This window comes from Passer montanus, unplaced genomic scaffold (genome assembly GCF_014805655.1).
Source record: "Passer montanus isolate IOZ18808 unplaced genomic scaffold, ASM1480565v1 scaffold20, whole genome shotgun sequence".
In the NCBI taxonomy this organism is placed as follows: domain Eukaryota; kingdom Metazoa; phylum Chordata; class Aves; order Passeriformes; family Passeridae; genus Passer; species Passer montanus.
This window is the reverse complement of record NW_024366592.1, coordinates 3,808,162-3,826,604: the sequence shown is the minus strand read 5'-3', so window position 1 is coordinate 3,826,604 and position 18,443 is coordinate 3,808,162. Positions and strand designations below refer to the sequence as shown.

The window sequence follows — 18,443 nt, the reverse complement described above, 5'->3', positions numbered from 1 at the left end:
GAAGACAGCACAAATGTTTTATCAGTTGAATTTCTGCCTTTGTGTTAGGAAAAGTACAGAAGATGGGTAAAGTGTTTGTCTTTTGCAGTAAATAATCATAATATGTTTTTGTATTTGTGTGTGCATTTACTATTTTTAGGAGACATGAGGCTCCCTTGGAGGTAGGAGGGTGGATTAAAATGGGATTTCAGGTTCTTGGGAACTTTTACTTCATGGCCAAAAGTTCTTGGCAACATTTGTATGTGAAATGTTAAACTGAATTTACTGTCTCAATTCATAGGTAAAAGTAGAAAGTGTTTGCTGTGAGTTATTTGCTGTTTGATTTAGTTAATATTTTAGGAATATTGATTTGGAGTCTTGGTCATAATGTTTGGAATTTTTATTTACATTTTAGAGCCTTTAAATTAGGTCTGTGCTATTGTTATGTTCCCTGTCTCTGGCACACTTTAAGCTGTGTAAGATTATCTTACCTCTTAAAAAAGAGGTTTTTGGCATGAGAAATATCAACTTAGAAATTTCTTTTTAATGTGTTTTGTCTTCCACTCCTCTCCATCTGTAAATATTGGTTATTTCTACGAAACATTGGTCATCTTTGTTTTAGCTGTAGAAGTTGGCTTTGTCAGCTGATTTTCTGTGGAAGCAAGAGAAGTTAGAGTACATTTATTTTGTTGAGGAACAATCACTCTTTCTTATGTTCTGTAGGTACCTGAAGCAGTCACCCCATCACTTACCACTTTCCAGATGGGAAATGAGAGCAGGAAAGCAGAAAGCTGTTAAACCACCTCTTGCTTTATAGCCCCTCTTAAGGACTGGGAGAACATAGCCAGAGTAGTAAACTTAAACTGTTCTCAGCCCTGAACCACTTAGAATTTGAAACTGAATTCACACTGGCAAAGATTAATCCTGATCAGATGAGCTTTGCTAATAAAAGCAGAGCTGAAGAGGGTGCTGCTTTCCAGCTGAAATGGGACTGTTTCTCATGCAGATCAATGCAGAATGAAATGTGTGAGTTTGGCTGTGCTCTTTAATTCACCTGTTTGATCCCACACAGGAGCACGGAGAGCTAATGCCAGGGTCAGAAGTAACAACTGAGGGATTTAAATAGCCTCTAATGGGGTAAACTCAATGGCCTGCAGAGATGAGAAGTGCAGTGCTCCCTTCACCCTCAGCAGGCTGCTTTCTACATTTATATAATTTTTGTCATACTTCTTTTATACGTTATCACATTTGTTTGTAACTATATTAAAATCAACAGATTTACAAATCTTGTGTCAGGCAGAGATGGAAGTCAAACTTATGAAATAGACTTCTTATAGTCTCTTAATACAGGAGAAGCTATTGGTGCATTTGTCACTTTAGATGTTGCTTGTGTTTCAAAAATGAAATTACTACTTATTTGGGAATTTCTGTACACCTTTGGTGGGCGGAGCAAGTTGTATGTAGGTTTTTTTACTGTGAATATTGGAATTCATTATTTGTGTTTAGCTTTTTGGTTAAAGGAAAAAAAAACAAGATTAATTATTTTGCACAGGGAAGGTAGCCAGTTTCATCTGTTCCAGATCTGGATGTGAGTTTGTGGGAAAGCTCTAAATGCATTGGTTTTCTCTCTTATGCAATAAATGAATCCAGTAGGATTTTAGATACGGTCATGAAACACGTATTTTGTACAAAACCCACAAAATGGACCAAAGTCACTCAGTCAGTAACTCACAGTGCAGGAAGTGGTCTCCAGTTTACAGCATATCACATAACGTTCTCTTTGTGTTAGGTGAAAGTATCCATACTTATGTGCATTATATACAAATAACATGTGTTACATGTCTTAACTAATAATTTATGTCCTGTAAATAGCCCTTCAGTTCTATAAGAACCAGACACACTGACTTGTTGGCTAATTCTCTAGAAAAGAAAATTTATTTCCTCTTCTCAGTAGTGTCTCTTGGGTTGTTGTGGAGATGCTTTTATTAGCAGAGTAAAATAAATCAGGACTGTTCTGACAGTCAAATTGCATTAGGTCTTATAACTTCTTTTGAATTAGTGAGTTTAATAAGCCAGGCTAACAGCCTAACTTTGTTTTCTTTGAAAAGAAGTTTCTTGATTATCTGATCATGTATTTTGGATGACTTTAAAGAGCCTGGAGGAGTATTTGTTAAAAGAAAAAATTTGAGATGTTGGAAACATACATGAATCCAGTACAGAAGAACTCAGGCTCTGTCTGGTGAAAACCAGACTTAACTCTATACACCGTGTCTCTTAGGAGAATACTGATGCCCTCTGTTGATGTATAGGTGACCCCAAAAATTCCCAATTCCCTGTATTTGGGAAGGAAAGATTGGAGGGTTTTTTTTGAAATTTAAGGTGTAGTTGAAAAGGAAATGAAATCAAGTATTTCAGATTTCCGCAGGCTGGAAATCCCAAAAAAGCATTTCAGGAACACCCACCAGTGCTCGTTCCAAAGCCAAGTATGTCCCCTGGTGCTCACAGCTGTTCGTGGAGCTGACACACTTGTCAGTCTCACTGCTGCCACGTCCTCCTGGAGTCTGCATCCACTTGGCAGGGCATTAATTACACTTCCACTTGCTGTGGAGAACCCTTTCCAAGGGTGTGTAATTTGAAGTGCTTATGGGGCAGTAAGGAGTCTGGAAGCAGTGACAGCCCTAACTCCAAAAGGTTTTGCAAAGCCTCGGGCTCACAGGGATGCACTTGTGGCCAGGTCTCAGCCAGAAGACTGAGGGTTTTCAGTCTTAGAGTTCAGTGACACAGGACTGTCAGGGTTTGACTGGAAAGTCACTCAAAAGTAGGGAGCCTTTTAAGTGTTCCTAAATGCATTACCTCAGGAAAGGGTTCCACTCATCCATGGTTTTTGGTTATTGGGCACTCTTGCCGACATCTGCCTGGGAGACCTGGGGAGTGCCTGGGGCGTTTTGTTCTGGGATAAAATACTGTCCAACTTCATCAGCTTTCTGGAATTCTTGTTTTTAAACAAAAGAAAGCCACAACAGCTTGTTATTGACCCTCAGACAAGAGCTGTAGGGCTAAGGCCCTGGAACATGAACCTTTCCTTTGTTTGGGAAACACAGATCCATCCCAAGGTCAGTCCCATTAAAGACAGGCATCAAGACTTTCCACAGTCCCATAATATTCTGCTCCACAAGTCTCCTGGATTCCACTAGAATGTGGCCTTGGCTCTAAAGAAGCTAATTAAAAACTAGACACTTCAAGGCAAAAATGTTGGAGTCAATGAATGGATATTTTCCTCCAGTCTTGTTTTACTGAATAACTAAACAGATTTAGCCAAATGTAATTTTGCTATTTGGTTCTTTGGAAGCAGCAGCTTTCTGCCCTGAGTTTTTTACTGCTGTAGTACTCTCCAATTACCTTTAAAAGCAACAGAGTCTTATACTATCAGATCTAGACTTAGTGTGCTTTGGAGCAGAACATTGGCAGCTTGTAAAACAACTTTCCACAGCTGCACACAGAGGGGAGAAAAGTCTGTAGTCTTATTTTCTGTGTAGGTTTGATTTGAGAAGTGCAAGGCCTGGGCTTTTGCAGGCAATCCTGATCAGCAGAATAGCTCCATCAAATTTGCTATTCACTGAAGCAATTTTGAGCAATTCTGAAATAGCTTTAATTGATAATCAAATTGCAGTTCAAGATCCAAGAGCAGAGGAGCAGAGTGAGAGAAAAAAGATAGTCCTTAGTCTGCTGGTTTAACTTCCAGCATGAATACTGCATTCTTCCTGTCTCTTACATACATGGGAGTTATTGAATTAGGTTTACTAATAAATTACTGATTTTTGTTACAAAAAAACCTCCCCAAACAATCTCTTCATTGGGATCATGTCATCCTCAGTCCAGAAATACTTTTTGTTCCAATAGTCTGATTTTGAAAAATGTATTTCCTAGATAATTAAGCAAAGATAATTTCAGTAGCCATGCTCATAAACCCTGGTCTGTGTGGCTCACAGAACTGGCAAGGGCTTGAGCACATCAGCACCCTTTGTGCAAAGGTCTGACACTTTGCATAGTGATGTAGTTATTGAAGGCTATGACCTGTGGTTTATTGTTCTGGAAGAAATAGGTTAGAAATATCTTAAATAACTGCATCTATAGTTATTATAATATTATAGTTATTATAAAACAGTTGTCACTGTTTTATAAGTGTACTATAAGTGTGTACACTCACACTTGCTTTTTTTTCTTTCAAAGTTAACACTTTTTTCGTATTTCTGTTTCTTTTTTGATTCTGTTTCAGATTAAAACTCTTTTTTTTTTAGGCTGAATTTAGAAAACTAAATATGTTTTAAGTTTTTGTTTTCCTACAGAGTATTTCCCCATACTTAAAATAGCACAGGCCCTGCTTATTCCTGTGTAATAATTCATCCTGCCATTTTGAAATAGGTCTCTAGATAGCATTTTGGAGTTGTCACAGATAACATTTTGGAGTTGTCAGAGTTCCATGTGAACGAAGTGGTGTTTCTTGAACCTTTGTCTCCCAGGCTCACGAGGCAACGCTGGAGGCGAGGGCCAGTCCTGAGCTGAGCGAGCGCATGCAGCAGCTGGAGCGGGAGGTAACGCGCTTTCGGGAGGAGTCTGGCAAGGCTCAGGCTGAGGTGGATCGGCTCCTGGAGATCCTGAAAGAGATGGAAAATGAGAAGAACGACAAGGATAAGAAGATAGCAGAGCTGGAAAGGTGAGAATGGTGTAAAGTTAAAAGAGGAGCAAAAAACCTGACGTTAGTATGTTAAAGATCGGTGGTTTTTCTTGTCTTCAAAAACTTAAAATGTCTGTTTAGAGTTTTTCTGTCTTTGGTCCTTTATTGTGCTACATTGTTAGGCAGAGCGTGTCTTACCGTGTTCTTACTTGGCTACTCAAAACTGGGGTGATACAGGTAGAACTAGAAAGGTAGATAGAGTTGTAAGGGAGTGGAGAGGTAGGAAAAGCTGCTGAAATTTTGATGTGTTTGTAAAACAGTTTGTTGTTTTGATACAAGAAATTTCTCAGGCACAGCTTTCACAAGAACAAATAAGAAAAATGCCTTTTCAGAGCTTGTGGTACTATTTACTCAGATTCTTCTGACAGGTGGCCTCGTAACTCTGTACTGGTAGGGGTACAGGAATACTTTGGCCCAGGTGAAGCCTGATGAGCAGATTTGCTTTTGTCCAAGCAAAACTTGATTCATCACTTTTCAGCATTTTCCATCTTTCTTTTGGAGCCAGGAGGCTGAAGACTATAATATCCCTAGAAGAAATTATAATTTATTATGATTCCATGACATTTGTATCACAAATATAAGTAATACATCTTGTGAAAAACCTGAATTAGATTCTGTATTCTGTCATTTTCTCATCTTGGTGGGCCAAGAGCAAATTTCTGGCAGTAATACCTGTTTGGGATTTTTTGTTTACTTTGCCATTCCCAATGGAAAATCACTAACTTGGAACAGCAAAATGGAAATTTGGTTATTCCCATTTGCCTTGTGCCAGAATAGTCTTTTTGTCTTTTCACTACTAACTACTCAGTTTAGTGTCAGGAAGCTTAGGGCAACTAAGTGGAGGACATTTCAGGTTCTGCAATCAGTGGTTGTTTTTCATGGCTTGCTGATTGTCAAATTATGTGCCTCTCTGAATGATTTGAAAAACTCTTTTCTAAGGAGTCCATTCTCTTTTCCTTGATGTGTACAGTTCAGCTTGCCAGCTGGGTTTCTTCTCTCTTTGTGTCTGTAAGCAACATCCTGTTAGTTTTCTTTACGTTCTTTTATTAAACAAAAATTCTTCATACCTATGGCATAAACTCAAACACCCAGGTGTAAGGATATATTCTTTTTGAATGTTTTCCCTTTTTTCCTAAGTGATGCATTGTTCAGCCCATTGTTACATAATATAATCAGCAAAACATTCAGGCAATAGGTTGATACTCTTGAGTGAGTATAGACATGAAAAAGCTACAAGTCACTTGTTTGTGTAATTTTTTTTTTACTCCTGTTGGGATCCCCATCTCAGGTGTGACATTCTCCACGTCATCCTCTATAGGTCAGGCAAGTTGACCAGGAAACATGTACAAGCAGCAAGCTTCTATCAGAACTAAGATAGGGGGAAGAAATATATCATAGTGCCTTAATTGGTTTTTTCCTTTCTGGAGAAGTAACTACTGTTTAGGAAAAGAAAGTCTATGTGCATCATTCCTCAGCCTGATTCCTAGAGGAGATTAAAATGGCAGGAAGAGAATTCTCTTAGGTACACTTTTAATGCAAGCTGACTTTTTTATTACATTAGCATTCAGAAACTAATCATGATTTCACTTGCAGCATCAAAAATTGAGTAGTCACAAGTGTCCTATAAACAAAAAAATTTATAGTCTACAAAGGAAAAATAACAAAGAAAAATTAGGATGGGTCTCCTTCTCTTATTGATGGAAGCAATTGCATCATCTTCAGAGTTAGAAAGCAAGCTTTTTCTTGGAAAAGATGCACTTCTAGACTTCTGCAAAGCAGTTATTGTTTGTCCTGTTACATGGTAGTTTTTTGATGTTTCAGTCTCAGACTAAAGTCTTACTATGAAAGAAATGAACCCCCAAATGACTAGATATCATTCTGTAAGCATTAGTAAATACTTTGAGTATTCAGTTTTATCCATTCCTTCTTACCACCTGATTGTCAGTCTTAAAAAAATTGAGTGCTTCTCTTCTCTTCTTAACGTATCTTTTCTACCAGTACTGAGATAAGATAGAATATGTTTTCTCTTATTTCTAGTAATTAGAATAGGTATTTTGACTATGTAAAACAAAATACTTCTTTTGTTATCATGTGACTGCCAGCAGCAAAATAAATCAAGGGGAGGAGAAAAATCTAAGAATATTCATGTTCTATAACCACTCTAAGTGGAAATAGAAAAAGTCTTCATGATCTAGAGATCTAATTTGGATGCTGTTAGTATGGTGAATTAGCCAAGTATCAGCACCTGAAATGATTTTTCAGGTGGAAATGTAATATAAACGCAGGACTGGAGAAAGAGATAGAAACTTCCAGATACTTTATGGTAAGGTTTTGACTGGTAATTTCTTTTTTTTCTGAATAATTGTTGGAATTCCTATTTGGCCTTAGTTGTTTTCAACTGCTCCTCCAAACGACTCCCTGAAAGCTTGCTTTCTCCTTTTGAGTTTTTGCACAAAGCAGAGATTTTATCGTGCCTGAACCTATATATCCTATATAACAGGCATGTTACATGCATGTTTTAGAGCTAGAAGAATCCTGGTTTCCAGGAAAAAAAATTTATAATTTTGCGTTTTAAAAGTCTTTCCTAAACTGTGGTCTATGCAGAGTGAGCTAGAAATTATCTTGACTTCTGATGCTTGTACAGCTGATCAAGCTGTGCTGTGCAAAGAAGAGCCTTAGTGCCTGCAGAAGCAATTGTCAGCAAGCTAAACAGCAAATATTGCTGTGCCTATCAGGAGCAGTCAGTGTTCCACGTGCAGCAAGATGAGAAGAAAAAAGTTACAGAGAATAATTGCACAAGAAAATGGGATTTTTCAAAAGAGAGTCTCTCTTCCCTGTTTTCCCTTTTGCTAGTTCTGTGTGACAACTAGACCATATACTGTCAGGGAGAAGAAATGGTATCACAGTTTAATCACAGAAGAGATGTGTCACCTGTTAGGGAGGTGTGCACAAGAAATATTAAAAGCAGAAAAATATATTTTAACCTTTTCAATGCAAGCAAAGCTGCCTTGTGCTGAAGGTAACATAGAGAGGGAAATGCTTCCCCTCTTCAGTAGCTGTTGCAGTTACTGACTGGGAGACATTGCTTTTCAGATGAAAGATGTTAAAATAAATGTGTGAGGTATGGTGCATGCTATGCAAAAGTTGAAAAATATTCTAGAGTCAATACAAGGTTGATAGTATGAGTTCATTGGTGTATATACTCTGTGGGGAGCATTTTGCTTTTTCTTGTGGGAAGATGGGCTCTAAGTCCACATTTCTTCTGTGGGTGAACGACCCCATAAGTTTTGTTTCTGTCCCCTATTGCTGTGGTGTAGAGGTTTTGTAGCCGTCTGGTTATTCACTTCCTTTGTAACTAACTGTTTGCTTTTTGTACTGCCATCCCATAACCTCCTGTCTCTCTGTAACTTTTCATTCTGTGTTCTGTTTCCTCCCTTGCCTTTCCCTCCCCCTGGTCCCCTCCCGCTCCCCCGAGTTGTGTTGTTTGTTCTGTTTTGTTCCCTCGGGGGTGTTTGTGACTGTGCCTTTCCTCAGAAAGCACGGCTCCCGCAAATTGCACCCTCCCTACCAGGTGTCGGTCCCCGCACCGCAACACGTAGGGGGGTTTGTGTGGGACTTCCTGGGAAAGTGAGTGCCCTCAAGGCTTCTGTTTCCTCCTCTGGGCTGGAATGTGGCCTCTGCTGCAATGCTGCTGCTTGGGGCTGCTGCAATGCTGCTTCTTTCCTCGGTCAAACAGCACCTGCTTATGTCGCGTGCAAGCGCCGCTTGTGACCACAGTCCAAAGGAAGTTTGCTGCTGTTCTCCCTGATTTAAACTTTACAGAAGCTGTTGCTTTTTTATTCTAATCCTCTTGCTGTATTTTACCTTTGGTTCTGATCTCTAATACCAGTTCTGCCTGAACCAGCTAAAACAATATTCTTCAAGTATTCTAAATATTGACTTCTATTGATAGAAGTCAATATTTATTGGTTTCTCTGGGTCTGGATTGAAGGCACTTGGGATGGTAGTTCATGTTCAGACTCAGGTGTTTATTATTTCTTATCAGTAAAACAGTCTCACAACTGTGAGTTTGGCAGCTTTTCATTAGAAGGCACAAAATGGCTAACAATCTCTTTTTAAAAGATCTTTTAAGACTAAACTGTCCAATTAAGAACTGACACCTAGATTGTGTTCCCTTTTAACCCAATAACTGATCCCAAAGAGCCCACAATGCAGGCTTTTCTGCCCAATTACAGAGTGCCACCCAAACCCATGAAGAAGAAGGAAGAAGAAGCTCAGGACAGCACCCTGTGCCTTCCATCTTGCTTCCATCCACAACATACTAAAAATCCCAAAACCTAAATTTCTCATGAAGTGATACACCTACACTGCTCTCTATAGTCTATTTCGCACTTTTGTGGATTCTAATTTATCTTGAAGTGTAGGAAACTTTCTCCATGAATGAGGGTCAAACTCAGTACTTCCCTGGGGGTCACGACACCCCAGAGCAGACAGAGAAATATTCCTGGTCCTTGGGTCCTCTAATAAGAAAATAAACACACAGAAGGTGATGCACCTTATCTGGGATATGGCCATCAGAACCTTCAGAGTAGTTTATACACAGAATAGTTTATACACTGTCTGTACAGTAGTTCATACACAGCTCTATTGTTGTGCACATATTGTGCAAATAAGAGCTGGCTTTGTACTTGAGAGGTGGCAGGAAGTATATCTGTGTATATTTGTTCAGAAGTGAGCACTGAGTGAATATATATGGAAGTCCTGTTTCCAGTTTCAGGCTTAAAATTGGTTTTCATTTGGCATGCTCACTGTATAGGATAGGTAGTTCTTGCAAGGACACAGGGGTTGTTTTTTTTCCTGAAGGAAACTGCTTTGGGAACAAAGTAGGAGAGTACTCAGCTGTGGAATACCAGCAGTCCTGTTAAGGACAGCTGGAATTAGTGGCTATTTTGAGAAATAGAATTTGGAGAGTTTTCCTGAAAAGAATTTAAGGATGCCCTTTTGAAGAAGAAACCTTCCAACTTTTGATTTGTAGCAGCCAAAAGTTATACTCCTCATCTTAAATGTTTCTTCCCAACAGTAAATAAAAGATTAAAAAACATTGGGGGATCTCAAAAGAGTGCTGAAAAATGTGGACAGTAGAATGCAGTATCTTATTTCGTCTGTCTTTAAGACAGATATGTTTGTGTAGTGTTCTATGAAGGATAGATGGAGAGAGAAATTAGCTGTATTTTCCATCAACTTTACAGTTTCCTAGAATAGTGTAAAGGAAACTGTACTAGTAAATTATGCCCTAAGCTTAAGTCAACAGTTTGAAGCTGAAATACTTATTTTCAAACTGCTACTCATACCTTGGAATAATTGTCTTTGGTTTTCAAGTTTATTGTTTCTGTGAATTTTTAAATAGTTTTTTAGAGCAAGAACCACATCAAGGCATATAAATAATTTAAAGTAAAATATATGGTGTCAAATTAAAGAAAGGTGTTTATAAAGTCATAATCATCCCCATTAAAGTTAACCTTGAGAGATGGTGTGGCTATAATTCTGTATATGTCTTAACTGATTATATTCCTCCAAAAATAAATTTAACTCTGATTCAGGCATTGGAAAACCCAAAACAATTAAATATTGTTTTAAAATCCTTCAATCCATTTTGTTGCCATAAAACATAAAAGCAAATATATTTATCTTATACTTGCATGATGTTATTACAAGGCAGAATCTATTGTTGTTGTTGTTGTGTTTTTCATCCACTTCCCTGAAAAATCTGTAGCTTAAGTGAACATTAAAATTCCAAGGTAAATCATTCAAAACTTAGGATATTCTGAAATGAAGATTGCCTTCCAATTTTAATTCACATCTTACACGAAATGATACACTCTTTAACCATATGTGAACAGTTTTTTTTTCCATAAAAATGCTGCCTTTTGTGAAGGACACAGCTGAAATTTCCCACAAAAATCCCTCGTTAGGTTGAACCTGTCATGGGAAATAGCAGCACAACTTTTTAGTATTTGGCAAGCAGCTGAGAACTGGGTTTTGTAATGGAAAGAAGTGGTCAGGTCCATAGTTAGTCCAGCTCCACCTCTGAGCACACAGATCTGTTGAATATTAAGATTTTCATCATTTCCAAGGTAGGAAAGGAAGAAGTAATTTCTTTCTTCTCAGTCTTGCTTTATCTTCATACAAGAGCAGCATTACCCCTGTGGTTCTGTATCAAGTTTCACAGGAGGAAAACAAAAAGCATTTAATATCAACATAATTTCTTTAAACAGATAAGAATAGAAGGTGCAAGCACATTTGCTTACAGGTATTTAACTTAAGACATTTGAAAGTATGCTGGTTGTCAGAAAGCAAATGGAAGTCAAGCTTTGTTAAAGTGCCTTAAGAGCAGCACTCAGACTCACTAATTGCTTTTGAAACCTACATCTAAGCAAGGAAAAGAAAGACACAGGGACACTGCCAGTAATTGCAAATCCATCTGTAGAGAGCACCAGATAAAAACCCCATCACAGTGATTTTACAGTGACTCCTCAATCCATCCTCACCTTTTTCATATAATTGGATATCCTTCTTAGATTTGTTCTTTATTCAGCTGTCCTTTATTTCCCAATCTTTCCCTCTGTTTTGGGAGAAACTGAAACTTTGTGATATTGCAGAAACAGCTGTTCTAAAACACAAAGTCAGAGAACCCCAATTAGTCCAGCTCCTGACATGGTGAGAGGTCAGGGCAGGTGCAGGCCCTGGCTGAATATCAGAGCTTGCTGTGTTATCCCCTCAGTGAACCATCTAAACTGAGATTAAATCCATGTTCCAGCAGCAGGACACTGCTAAGCAGAGTGATTTGTGTCCACAGAACTGAGTATGGACCAACTCCTTTGCTGAGTTCAGCAGTGGGCTGGCTGAAAGCATGGTTTGTCTGCTAATCTAAGTGTAAGGATCCGACCTTGGATCCTCCAGGAAGAACCCTGCACTAGAGAAATACCAGTAATGAGAAGCACTGGTTGTGAACTTCTTTAAAGGCTTCTTTTCCTGCCAAATTTTCCATATTGCTGAAGTCCTGCTTGTTTTTATCATTAAATCAAGGTGGTTTTCAAGCATTCCCTCTCATGCCTATTATCTGTAATGAGTATAGGAGTTGTCATCTGCCTTACATTGTAGAAATAATGGATTTTATTTAGCAGGTATCTCCTAATCCAGTTGTTAGATCAGTAGAGTGTAATAGCTGTGGTATAATTAAAATAATTATAAACATGAGGAGATAGAGCACAATGTAAATAATGAGCCTAGTCTGCATGTCAGTTTCATTGTTACCTGCCTTTATTACATCTCTTCAAAAGCTGTTTTGGAGCTTTTGTTTACTGAAACATCTTTGAGCAATATGGGAGTATCCATACTCACAACCTGATGTGAAAGGAGTGAAAAAAAAACCAAACCCACCAAAATTCTCTTTTATGTAGCTGATATAGTCAAAATAAAAGTGTCAGATCTCGGCGTTGTCTTGGAATACAGAAAGAACAAGAGGAATATGCAAGTAATTGCCAGTAATTCAGTGAAATAGTAATTTTAGTGCTCCATTGTGGCCATCTGTGGCTGGGTTTGTGCTCTTACATCCATGCATACGTGTGTGCATGGATGTGCACACAAACCTTCTGTCTCTGCCTCTCCATCTCTTCCCTATCCCTCTAAATACCAACCTAGAAAAAAGGAAAAGACCAGCCATCATTCTTTTTATCAAGAAAACCTGTCAAAAGGGGTAAACATAAATAGCCTTTCTGCGTTGACAGACACAAGGAAGATCAAATGCCTATTGTTCTCTGTCAGACTGCTTTGAAGGGATGACAGAGTAATAAATATACACAATCACTCACTGTCAAACAAGGGGAATTCAAAGGTTGACTGAAAATCGTTACATAAACTACATGCTAAGTACATCTGAGACAAATGTTGCAGGCTCATTCCACTCCCTATAATACACAAGCATGTGGAAAAAATTGCAGCTGGAATAACCAACAGCTTTTAAAATACAAATTTCTTAATTAAAATGCTTAAGAGTTCACATCTCATTTTTTTTGATCTGCACCCAGTGATCAGATTAAAGTCAGCTCTTCCTTTAAAATGAGCAGGATGGTATTTTAAAAGAAAGTGGGTTTCTCTGGGACTGCCAGTTGGCATTACAATTGTCTTGTCTCCCTGTGTGAGTACACAGTTAATGGGGCTGGGCAGGAGCACTGCTGCTGGGTCTTGTAAAGAATGCTACAAGTGTGTGTTCTTGCTTGAAGGGAAAGAGTGCAAACTAAAACTTGGGATTTTGCTCTGTAATGAGTGTGTCTCGGTATGTATCTGATCCTGCTTGCTTGGGGCTGCTGCCTGGGGCAGATGCTTGCTGTGCTCCTCTGTTCAATTTCACTGATACAGCCCATGAACTGAGGCTTCAGCTGCAGTCCATGGCAGATCTCCATGTACTTCCCAATAGCTGACAGTTTCAGGTGTCTGCCTTGCTTTTAGTTTGAGTGACAGCACACTTAGAGATTTTTTTCCCTAATCTTAATGTGCTTTCAGACATAGTCCTTATTTTTGTTCAGATAAATATTATGATTATTCTAAAAATCCATACTTCTAAAAAATATTTTGTACCTCTGTAACAAAAACTTTGAAAAGGGGCTAGCAATTACAGAAAATGTATTTTTCTTTGGAAGAAAGAATTATTCCATAACAAAATGGAGATGTGGCAATAATTATTCTCTCTTTAAAACCCATGCAGCTCGTTAAATAATACTTCTGTAGCACACAAAAAATTGCAAGTGACCTCAGCATAGTTGCTGCCTTCATCCTGTGCCAGCAAAAGATGCTACCTTTAATAGCAGTTGGCAGAACTGTATGGTTCATTTAAATTCCACTGGGCTGTTCCGAGTTGTAGCCTGTGTGTTTTTCACTGTTAAACTGAAGAAACAATATCACATCATCACAACACAACCAAAGGACTCCTGAAACACAAAATGAGAATCTTAAATTTTCCCCCTTACTGTAGTTATTCCCAAATTTAACCAACTGTTTATTTTCACATTTTTGTTCCCTGTTGTTAAATTTGCTTGTAGTCTTGGATTTCAGTCAGAATTGTTACTTACATGTTTTTCAGTATGAATTAACCAAGGCTTTTGGAACGTTGTAAGTTACTTCAAGATCAAACACTGAGATGTGGTATTTGACATTTTACAAGCCTCATCTTTCCCCACATCCCCAAGTAATACAGCCTTTACAACAACTGTCCTTGGAGAGCTTGATTTGAAGAATGTTGGCTGAGAAGCCAAAGAAAAGTACTTTTGCATTAGTTAATGTGTTACAGACCAATAACAGCTGCTTGTACAAATTCAATACCCAACACGATTGATAGTGAAATTTATGCCATAAATAAGGACTTCAGATTTTATTTACATGCCTCCATATACCAAGAGTGATAAAGAAGATAGCAGTTAGCCTGTCCTATAGAAATATTTTTATCCAGCCCATATCCTGCCTTTTTTAGAGTGAAATTTTGCCATGGGAGAAGTACAGCAAATGTTGTCAAAGCCAAATTGCTGCTTTGGACAGAAGGACATTTCCTTTACCTCTCTTTTATAGACTGAAAATCATCAAATTTAAAATCAATTTGAAAAGACCTATATTTTTGGTTCCTTGTTGACTTACCTTGCTGTTATCAGTGAAATTGACAGCAGATGCCTATGAAAGATACTGGAGACATTTGGGGAAAAAAAAAGCAATAATGAACCTATGGGACCTCATGTTATACAGGGGACTCCAGCATTTTGTCTTGGTCAGTTCTGCTGTTGAACAATGTTGGAGAGAACTGTCAAAAAAATACCTATTTGGTCATTATTGTTCTTAGATTGCACCTTATACAGGAGAATTATGTGGCAGGAAGAAGAGGCAGCTGCTTTTTTTGTTTCTCTTCGAATAGAGTGACTTCAATGTCAAAATTAAGAAAGATGAGCTTTGACAAATCTTCAGGTCTCAAGGACTTTACTCAGTGATTGGGGTTTTTTTCCTTTCTGTTTAGTCCCTTTATCCAAGTTGGGATCATCTGCAGGAAAAGTAAAAGAATTGCATGTCTTGCTCATGGAGAGAAAATAAGCCCTTAGAAGATGTCATAAAGGAAACACGAGGTTTCATCTCAGATAGTCAAACTCTGTATTTTTAAAATGTTCATTAGAATTCTGGAAGAAGGGTGCTTGCTAATGATGTGATGTAAATCCAGAGTTTTCTTGTAAGATGGCTTATTTTCTTTTTCCAAGAACTGTTACCTATTGGAGACTATTTTTTCTACAGAAAGTTGCCTCTAATTGAAATGGTGTAATCTAATCTAAAGGTCCTTTTTTTCTCTTATTTCTTTTTCTTGGTTTTTGGGGTTTTTTTTAGTTTTTTTAAATTAGATGTCTATAAAACATGCAGCTCTGTGTTTGTGAATGATTGTGTGTCTGTGTGTCATTACCTGATTTATATCTGCTTGTTTTGTCCTTTATTCTTGAACTGCTTTATCTCTGGACTCTGTTTTCACAAACTCTTAACTCTTTCTCTTTCGCATCTCCTTCCTGGATTTGCTGCTTCCTTCAGCCTCACCTCAAGGTCAGTATCTGCTTTTAAAAGGGTGTTTATAAGACTGTCTATTCAGCTAAAATTGAGATCTTACAGAAGATTGCACATCAAATTACATGATTGCAAAATAAAAGATCAGAGATTGGGTTAAGTCTGTGTAGGAGGATGGGTTGAATAGGGTGCATGTTTAGAAGGAAAGAATTTGTATCAAACCATTGTAAATCAATGCTGTTGTGCACTGGGAAGAAGGGGGAAGACTAACTGATGAACGTTTTAAAGGGAAAAACCTCCAGGAACAGGAAGATGAAGCAAGACAGTTTAAATATTGCTGGTTTTATCTGTTACTTTAAGAAGAGAAGAGTTTGGCCATTAGCCATGTTCCGTGATACATACACATGCTGTGGAGTGCAAAAGTGGTTCCTTTGAAATACTGGTCGTACAGACTTTAACTGCTGGATCTTTATCATTGCATCTGTGCCTGAACCCTCACAGGGATGTTGCAGAACTAGTTTTGGTGCAGCTTGAATGCTCTGTGCTATCAAAAAGAACCAAGGGCTGAGGGTTAAAGAGAAGTGAATTAGCAGGAGGATGAATTTGTTGAAAATACAGCGATAAACCACTGAAGAAAGCCTACTAAGAGACAGTATGTTTGGAGTCTTTCAGCCATGGCTTATTTTTCTGGTTTTATATTTTAAAAGCAGTTGCTAACCTTAGATTTTGGGATTTCAGTAGAGTAGCTCAGAGCAAACATCTGTGGCCTAAATAATACAGGTAAGAGTACATCACCTAATGACTCTGATTTGCCTCTGAAAGCTCTGCAGCTATGTTGGAATTTAGTCTTTGCTGATAAAGTCTGTTAGTAGAAACCGTCTGTGACTCCTGAAGAAAGAATGATCATAATTGTTTCAGGCAGCGTCTTTGCCCAGAAAGCCACTACTTAATGACTAAAATTCTGAGTTGTCAACCAACATCCAGCTTTGCTGTTCATGGTTAGCACTGAAAAATGTGGTGGTGGCTGGAATCCCCCAGTGCTGTGATGCTGCTGACGCCTTTAAATTGTGTCAGCGTCGTGACCTTGGTTTGGCACAGGCTCTGCACTTGTGGCCTCGGGTGCGTGTTTTTCTTCCTCCCACAAACTGGAAAAAGATTGGAAGTTAATCATGTTGTTGTCATCCATCAATACCTTCCGTGCTCAGTGTGTCACACTGGCATACTTGTAATTACTGGGGAGAGGAGGTCTGGCCTTGAATGACCCCCTTCATGTCCCAAAAAACGTAACTGCCAGGAAGCTTTTCCTGCCCTGTGAGCATTCTCCTCTGAAATAACCACTCTGCTTTTGCTGCATGAGCAGGACTCTGTGGGTCAGTCTGTGTTTGCCTGTTTCCACCATGAGTGGAGCTTGGTGTGCCTTGGCTGATGAAGTCCTAGATGTTGTGGAATTCAGCTGTCAAAGCTGCTTTTACTACAATCCATACGGCTGTAGGGTTTTATCAATACCTGTGCTTATGCTGGAATTAATGATAAGAGGGGAAACAATTTTAGGGTGCTGTTTGGTTGTGGTCTTTCTAAGACCTGGATGATTTCTCTTTTCACAAGCAATGTAACTATAACTTTTATTTCTCACATTTAGAGTATATTGTAGAATTTGGCTAGAGGAGATATGGCTGTGATTTGAGGTGACCAAATGTTAGGATGAGAAACTTGGAGGAATTTTCTAAAATGTTTAAGAGATTGTCCATTCTGTCCTCAAAGTTTCTTAGTTGGTTTATTGATTTTTTGGATTACTTTTTTTCCATTTTTAAAATTATTGTGGTTAGTTGCTGAGTTTTTCATTTATTTGTTAAAATAAATCAAGAATGTAAGGAAGTAGGTGGAATGACTGCTCTTGGAACTACAAAATCTCTGCTGGCCAGAAACAAAACAAAAAGATTCTCCTCGGGGCAAACAGGAAAATTACAGTGGTTGAAGTATACTAGTTTCTTTCCTAAGCATTTCAGAGTTTACCTAATTACCATTGACTGCAATATATGAAGAAATATGTGTTCTGTGAAGTGACATTCTACCTTGGAAGCTACTATAGGAGACATAACTTTATTTTTCTCTGAATGATGTAAAGCAATTTTTTCAGACATCAAAGCAAATGTGTCTCCTGGAAAAGAACTCAATATGTGAAAAATATGTTAGGTAGGTCTATCTTCTAACATAAAGAAATCCTCTGATTGTTTCTGTTCTCATTTAGGACAGCTTTACTTACAGTAATCAATACCTCTGAATTTTTCTGTTCTATCCATTAAACTTTCATCATCTCTCTCCTGTTGACAAACTCAGTGAATCAGAATAGAACCATGTAATCTACATCACTGTTGCTGTTAGGACATGTATTTACTGCTCAGGAGTCTCAAGGATCTGGAGTGGATGTCATGCTGATTCATAGTAAATAAAATTGTCTTGGAAAGCATGAGGATTACAGCAGTTTCTGTAAGAAGTTTTTTTGCTAAGCATCTCTGCTGATGACAGCTTCACATAAAGAACTCCCCAATGCTGGCTGAGTTCAAGAGTAATAAGCCAAATAACACTATACTGATGTAATTACCTGCAGCAGTGAAAAAAATAGAAAAATACCCTAAATTCATATGCTCCAGTTTCTTCTAAACTGTTCTTTTGAATATATCATGAAAGTTGAGAGGGATAAAGATAAAAAGACTGACAATCAGGTCTTATAACAAGCAGTTGCAGGTTTTTCGAGGGAAGAATGAGCTATATTGATAATGCAGAAATAAGATTTCCAGCCTCAGACTAGGTAACAAACAGCTTAACTGGACAGGAGATATCCCACAGAAGGCTTGTCTTTTAGTGTTCTGCTTTCTACTGTCAGATTTTCTGCTAGTTTAGATCACATAATTGATTGTACTGTCATGTTTTAAAGCAAGTAATCCACTTCTTAGAAGAATTTTTTCCAGAATTTTTTCCTATACCAGAGAGAGTTTGATGCTTTATGAAGTAATAATGAAATACTGTAAACCTTATTTCCACAAGCAAGGTGGCTTGGTGATTGGATGAGTACAGGCTGGTGGCATGAATCCAGGTAAAAATCTGCTAAGACTGTATCCATGTAAAATTAAATATCAGTGTAGCA

At 38.1% G+C, this 18,443-nt stretch overlaps 1 protein-coding gene across 11 annotated transcripts in view; it reads left to right on the top strand.

Annotated features, from left to right (window-relative positions):
* ERC1 (ELKS/RAB6-interacting/CAST family member 1) overlaps positions 1–18,443 on the top strand; it is a 269,174-nt gene that overhangs the window by 102,408 nt on the left and 148,323 nt on the right. For 8 of the 11 annotated variants that reach the window (XM_039707939.1, XM_039707936.1, XM_039707934.1 and 5 more), the window contains 2 exons: positions 4,500–4,693; positions 15,326–15,337. In XM_039707939.1, coding sequence (XP_039563873.1) covers positions 4,500–4,693; positions 15,326–15,337 — 206 coding nt within the window. The remainder of the gene's footprint in view (positions 1–4,499; positions 4,694–15,325; positions 15,338–18,443) is intronic. The other 3 variants (XM_039707938.1, XM_039707935.1, XM_039707932.1) reach the window with 1 other exon arrangement.